The sequence below is a fragment of the Adelges cooleyi genome, unplaced genomic scaffold, assembly GCF_023614345.1.
Source record: "Adelges cooleyi isolate 19-005CV unplaced genomic scaffold, UGA_ACOO_1.1 ACOO_flye_CR_arks_rails_tigmint_CR_PRNA_10, whole genome shotgun sequence".
Lineage (NCBI taxonomy): Eukaryota > Metazoa > Arthropoda > Insecta > Hemiptera > Adelgidae > Adelges > Adelges cooleyi.
Genome location: NW_026095752.1, coordinates 27,891 through 35,244, shown reverse-complemented (window position 1 = coordinate 35,244; position 7,354 = coordinate 27,891). Strand labels below are relative to the sequence as shown.

General features: G+C 28.9%; 1 protein-coding gene across 1 annotated transcript; it reads right to left on the bottom strand.

Moving 5' to 3' along the window:
- Positions 1-874: 874 nt before the first annotated feature.
- LOC126836903 (kelch-like protein 2) lies at positions 875-7,018 on the bottom strand. The gene is made up of 11 exons (XM_050570628.1): positions 6,887-7,018; positions 6,285-6,392; positions 4,309-4,540; positions 4,054-4,229; positions 3,768-3,876; positions 3,349-3,502; positions 3,119-3,213; positions 2,653-2,970; positions 2,431-2,577; positions 1,538-1,787; positions 875-1,210 (listed from the first exon to the last, which is right to left on the bottom strand). The coding sequence occupies exons 2-11, from the start codon at positions 6,371-6,373 to the stop codon at positions 990-992; spliced, it is 1,791 nt and encodes a 596-aa protein (XP_050426585.1). The 5' UTR covers positions 6,374-6,392; positions 6,887-7,018; the 3' UTR covers positions 875-989.
- Between the last annotated feature and the right edge of the window lie 336 nt (positions 7,019-7,354).

Here is a 7,354-nt window from a genome sequence, read left to right as displayed (position 1 = left end):
AAAATCACAAAAATCTGATCTTGTCTTTATAATGTTATTACCACACACAGCTGTCTACAACCGATGTCTACAACAGCTGTCTACAACCGATTCCATTATTAGAAGAGTTTTAGTCATACCTATCGTTTTGTATTTAAAAAACTATTAATAAATTAATCTTAAACTTATTCAATCTTGTTAATATTTTATTGTACATTATTTTAAAAATTATATAGGGATATTTCACAAATTTACATAGCTCGAAGCCGACTAAAAAATACTTCATCGTTGTCAATGATGATATTTAACACAATCTATTGATATAATAGAAGCCCAGTGACACTCAGATTATTTAAATATGTTTTAAGACTTTATTGGAGGCCAAAAACAGTATTACTAAAGTTTTTTGTGATTGGCTATCAAACAACTTGATGCAACCTATTAAAAGTGAAAACATAAATTTGAAGTTTCATAAATCAATGATTTATGATCTGTAAGACACATAGTGTGCCTTTTTGGACCAAAGAAAAAACAAATATTGTACCATTAAAATTTGTTTAGCCTTAATGTGAAACTGAGAATTTAACCTAGCAAAATCAGTCATATCAATTTTAAAATATTGTAACATGTTTTTTTTTTCTCTTTGAGTTTAGAACAATAATAACTATTTAAACATTGGACTGATTAATGTAGCTAGATTAGTTCCAAACTAGTGCACTTTTTTTTTTAGATAGTACTACCAACATATATTAAAAACAAAGAAATATCATTAACTCTTTCCCCTACAAGAAGGTAAAAACTTGTTATACTTATTAAGCTTCAGTGATATTTTTAAGACTAAAGGTGGGTTTAAGGTGACAATAACCACTTTAATTAACTAACAAAATACTACAAATTAAACTTGTATAATGGTTATAATATATATAAATTCATTGCACAGTATAAACCAATTTTGATTTTCTTTTAAAAAAAATTGTTTTCTAATTTCGTAGTATATTATATTTACATTTTTATAAATTGTCAATATTAAAAGTTTTCAATATCGCATCATTAAGAAAAATTAGGTGATCATAGTCTTTTAGTATACTCGATGACTCAATCACTTGCCATATGTTTTTTTCGGCAATAAATCTTTCACAAAAGACACCCTCGGGTCCTTCATCATTTTTTGTGTACCACCAGGCGGTATTTTTCCCCACAACAAAAAAATCGTTTTCAATTGTAACAGCATCTGCATTTTAAAATAAAGTTTTATAAATAAATCATATGAACGAGATAAATCTTTTATAATATAAACTATTAGTTTCATCAATTTCCAAACTATTCATGTTGTCATTAATAATAATACTGACGGTTACAACCAATTGCCGGGTCAAAGCGATAACCATTGTACTACTGTGTAGTCACAAGAGTAAAACGTTGACAATCGCTCTAAATCCTCAATAAGTTTGAATCGTTTAAGAGCTAAAGACAACATTCATAGATCCGAATTTGATGGAAGTAATAAATTCTATACTCAGATAATACTTGTTAAACATAATTATTATTATTCACTCACTTGCAAACAGTTTTGGGTTGATCATTTCAGGAAGCGTATCCCATTTTAAATCATTTAAGTTTATTTTGTAAGCTCGATTGGCTCTTAAATAAGGAGGACCGCCAAATACATATAAATCATTTCCTCTACTTGTAATTCCCATTAAGGCAGTAGGTGTTGGCATAGCATTACACTGTGTCCAACATCTTTCTTGTAGATTGTAGCAGTCTGCATTACTAAACAGCTTATCTTTTTCATCAACTCCACCAAACTTTATAGAACAAAAAATCAATTGCGTTAAATATACAACGTAAAATCATTTACAATTTTTTTTATTTTGGTTTGACAGCTTTGGTTATTGGTTTGATGAATAAAGTTTTATTTGTGTAGCAAAAAATATAAATAAATATAAATCATTTCCTCTGCTTGTTATGTCTATTAAAGCAGTAGCTGCTGGTATCGTATTTAACAGTCGACCGGTTTTCTTGTACATCATAATACTTTATACTACATAATGATACATTGATATCTCCAAGTCTACCAAACTTCATAGAATAAAAAGTCAATTACATGAAATATACAACTTTAAAACTACACTTTTCTTTAGGTTTTGTTGCCGTGGTTATTAGCTTGTAAGGTTGTTGAATAGTTTTGTTTGGGTAAATAGGATACTGGTACTATTGGGGACGATTAAAACCTCGGGTTTAGTTTAATTTACTAATATAAGATCAATTTAGCCTAACATCGAGTTCATATTTTATCTAAGTAAAACACTGTGCCACTACTTGTCAATACAACATAAATTATGTATACAAAAAATTAACTAATTAAAATGTTCACTTTCCAAAATCTACAGATTAAACTATTAGTTTCTATACATGTATATAACAAATTAAATACAATTTCATACTCACAACATACAAACAATTGTTGTGAATTATTGAACTGCATAATTTCCGAGCGGTGGTCATTGGCATATCTATTTCGGCCCATTCCTTCGAATATGTGTCATAATATTCTATTGAACTCATTGAATGTATTATCTTATCACGACCTCCAACCTATAATAATATATAACATTTATTGATTGTGTCAGATATTGTATAGTTAAACGATTAACCTAAATTAATACACACCACATATATATATTTTCCTTGAGCGCAAACAGAAAAATAATATCGTAATCTTCGCAAAGGCGTTGTAGGTGTCCACATTTTTGAAGTAGAAGTAAGATCTAGTTCATCAACACAATTATTCCATTTTCCTAATTCATTAAAACCTCCAATTGCAAGTAGTATTCCAGTTTCCGAAACGACCAAAGTTGCACCTCGACGGGGTGGACAAAAAAATGAATAATTACATGATTTCCAATTTAAATCATTTTCGCGCGTCAGATCCATATACATTACATAAGAATCAACTCCGCTGGATTGACCTTTAATAGCGAAAATAATCTAAAAACAAATTATAAAATGGTTGAAACATCTGTGTTTGATTTCATAATGAATGTATTTTTACAATATTAAAAAACGTAACGATGATTAATATAAAATATTTTTAGTAGTATGCTACAAATAAGTTGTAAATAAATTATTTATTTACATTTGGTTTATACAAATGAGGTGTCCTCTTTGTTGCTTTTATAATGTTTTCATCAACATCGACAGATAAATAATTTTTCATGATATCCAACGAACCTAGAAACGTTAAGCTAATATTAAAAAAAAACCCATTATGGTACACTAATATGCAATATGAAATTGAATGTGAACTGTAAAAAGATCCATTATTTATATGTTATATATTGTAGTGGGATCGGTTTAAATACTCACAGTCATGTTGGCTTTTCATTAATGGTTCTTCACACATACGTAGTAATGCTTTTTTCGAAATAAAAGGTAACCTCAAATAATTCAGTAAATGTGATAAATATTTACTTCGTTCCTCTACATCATATTTTATCCATTTAATAATGAAATCGAATATCTATAATAAATATTAAAACAGCATAAGGAAAATTATGAACATTTTATTAGATCAATTTAATGAGAACAGACAAAAGCATACCTACTGAATAAACTAATAAGAACTAAAAATAAAGTTCTCATTTCTTTTAACTTTGTAATTAATAATTCAGATTTTTAACATTTAAGAATAATAAACAATATTTTTTGTAGAGCGTTAATAAATCATAAATGCAATTAAATGAGTAAATGTTAATCAAATTGAATTGTGATTTTATTAAAAATACCTTTTCTTCAAATTCAACCAGCAAACGATCGTTTTTTATAATCTCAACAACATCATCAAAACTGAATTCATATAGTTCGTTTAAAAGTGTTTCAGTTTCCATAATTGTTCTATGAATAAACATATACATACATAATATTAATATAGATGTCGCATACTCTGTCCCAAATAAGAAAAGCAGAAACACATGATAAAATTCGATGAGCAAATCGCTGCCTTTGTTATTTGGGACAGAGTAAAGTATATATCTAGATTTTCTCAAACGTATGGCAATCTTTAACACTTACTTGAAATTTTCTAAACAATACAAGAAACAATAGTTGTACAGCCCTTTTAGTGATGTAGGTTCAGCAAATCTCATAAAATTAAGACAATTAGTGACATTTATATTTTTTTTAACATAATCGTAACATAAATCCTTAGCATAGTTAAATTGAAAGTAGTCAGAAGCTCTTAATAGTTTCTAAAATACAAATAAAATTTAAAATTACTACAATAAATGTGTTTACCGATAATAGTTTAGTATCTGTTTTGTATATTACTTCTATATTATTTTCCCGGATATCCATCTGAAATGTATATGCACAAGTAACAATTGACTTCAAAATATCAGACTCGATGTCTTTAATATGCATACTAATTTCTTTGGTCTCTTTAAAGCCACCATCGAACATTTTTAATAGCATAGGGCTAGCAGATGCCAAGATTGCTTTATGTGCTGTAATTTGAACGCCATCATCACATAACAACAGAACATCGCATAAGGTTTGCTCTCTGTAAAAAATGTATCTTTATTATTTATTTATTTATTATTATGAGTACGGGCTAAAAGCCCAATGGTTACATTACAAAAATATAATCCATGTGTAAATAAAGTTTCAACATATAAATGATTACAAATAAAGGACATATTTAAAACAAATTAAAACAGTATGTATAATATTACTAAGAAGGAAAAGATGGATCTAAATTGGCAATCTTGCAGTAGGTTCATTAGAAGCATAGTTAGTGGTAAATAAAGGAGTATAGAATTGATAGTTATTACGAAATGAAAAAGTAGGAACTTTAAAATGAATGCAACTAAGGAGAAAAAGTGAGTCAATTTTACCTGAGAGCAACTTATTATGAAAGTTTATATTTGCTTGGACTCTTCTATCGGCTAGTGAGGACAATTGCAAAGTAAAAAGAACCTGAGAATAATCACGAGGCATGTGATCAATTTGTAATGTACACCCGGCAGCAAAATATAAAAATTTACGCTAAACGCGCTCTAAAAGATAACTAAGATGTATAGTGTTTGGGTCCCAAAAGACCGATGCATATTCCAGAACAGAACGTACTTAATCGGCGTAACTAATATAAACTGAGCATAAACGCATTTAACATAGCCATGAATATTTAGCGCCCTTACAACAAGACGATTCTACATGCGAATAAAATGTTAATTTCGAATCATAAATTATGCCTAAGTCAGTGACTGTGTTTCCTGCACGACCGAGCTTAGAACCAATGATATTATAATTAAAGACAATTGGATGACGAGATCTATAGAACGACATAATACTGCATTTATTAATATTGAATGACAATCCCATGGTCAAAGCCCATAGCATATTTGCGTCAAGATCACCATTCAATCGTTTGTAATCATCAATAGAACTGACTCTTACAAAAAATTTTAAGTCGTCAGCGAGAAAATAGAAAATCGCATCCACGTACAACATCCTTAATACCGTTAATAAAAAATGAAAAAGCATAGGAGAGAGGTGGGCCTCTTGCGGAACACCAGAAGGGACGTCGATAACACTAGATCGTATTCCATGAACTTTTACAAATTACTTAACCAAAAAAATAACGGCTCACCAAAGCCAGTGTTGTTCAAGACGCATAGTAGGGCTTTATGATTCACCGTATCAAAGGCGTTCGAGAAGTCTAGATAATTTACACCTACCTGAGCAGGGTCAGAAAATGCATCATTACATATTACGAAAAAACCATGTTGTTCGTCACATAGGATGTTATTAACAGACGGTTGAGTAAAACGCAAGACAATGGACTCAAAAAGCCTGGAAAAGTGACTCATTACAGAAATTGGACGATATTCGATAAGTCGGTTACGTTGCCTGACATGATTATCAATAAATATATAATAAAATACATATATAATGTTATTGTAATGGCTTAAGACATAAAATGTTATTAAGTTAATATATTAAAAACTACAAATAATGTACTTCATTGATGGCTATGAGATATTGACAAGTTTATTTGTTTTAACAAAAATGTTCTAAATAATAAAAGTTTATATAAAAAAATAGAGTTTCAACACATTAAGGGTGAATTTTTAGTTTCAACGTTGTATACTAGCACTTTAAAAAAAATCAGTTCACTATAACAATTTTACAAAATATAGTAATAATTACTCCTTAATTATTTAAAAAAAAGATCTTAAACACACTTAAAATAATAAAATCATTTTAGAAATTAGCTTATAATTATGTCATAAATCATAACTTACTTGAAAAACTCGTATAAGATTCGAAAATGTTCATAAATAATGCTCAAAGTTTTGATTGGTATGTTATATGGAGAGTACTTTGGAAACATGTTGATTAATTTTGTTTGTCTACAAGTAAAACATATTTTGCTTTGTAATAAATTTCAAACTAAAGGCAATTGGAAAATGATATATTCTGTCTCTGTCCATCTAACACACAATATTCATAGAAATTTAGACGTATTTTTGTTCCTACGGTACACGGTTCGATGTCATATCCACTGATGTGATAAGGAATGTGTAAACAATATCTTCATTATCTAAGAGTCAAACTTCCAACTTTTTTCATTTTTTCTAAAGTGCGATTCTTTGGTGATATTTTATATTATAATCGAATACTGGACACTTTTAAGTTGAAAATTATATAAAGTGATCTTGTCGTCCCTGGAAAAGATTTCTAGGTATTCAAATATGTTTTAAGGTTCCCCATCACATCAGCAGATTGATCAGTACGCAGGAACACAAATACACCTAAATTCCAATACTGAAAGTTAGACGGAATGAGAAAGAAAATATCTCATCATAATCAAAAATACAAACTATTTAACAAAATAATAACACGCCTTATAGTTTAAACTAGACACGATTAAGGGTTGACAGAGCAAAAGAACAGAACACAAAATAAGCCGGTCGATTAAATTTTTTAAAGGTAGAAATTTCAAATTAGAACGAACAAGACTCGTTACTGATTTTACAATACCTCGTACCTATCTAACATTTTTGTAATTGTTCAGTATCATTTTGAGCCTCACAAAGTTTTTATTCTCCTTGAAAATCTGAATTCAATGATAACAAAATGTCAATATCGAAAAAATTGGGTTGGTACAACTTTTACCAACATCCAATTTTTCCAGTAAATATTTTTCCTGTAGGAAAAATGGCGATTGGAAAAAGTGGATGTATGATAAACTATCAGAAAGAAATGTTTACACATTTGGAAAAAGTGTACTAGAAACAATTATTATTTTTACCCTATGACATTATTTTTATTTCCTACAATGATTATGCCTCTAGAAAAAAAATGACATTGG

What these genes read in the sequence shown, in the direction of transcription:
- LOC126836903 (XM_050570628.1), bottom strand. Translation starts at nt 6,373, where the DNA reads ATGTTTCCAAAGTACTCTCCATATAACATACCAATCAAAACTTTGAGC. An exon ending in ATCTTATACGAGTTTTTCAA is followed by an intron (nt 4,541 to 6,284) that starts GTAAGTTATGAT and finishes CATTTTTTACAG; the next exon opens with AGAGCAAACCTTATGCGATG. An exon ending in TGGTTGAATTTGAAGAAAAG is followed by an intron (nt 3,503 to 3,767) that starts GTATTTTTAATA and finishes TATTTATTATAG; the next exon opens with ATATTCGATTTCATTATTAA.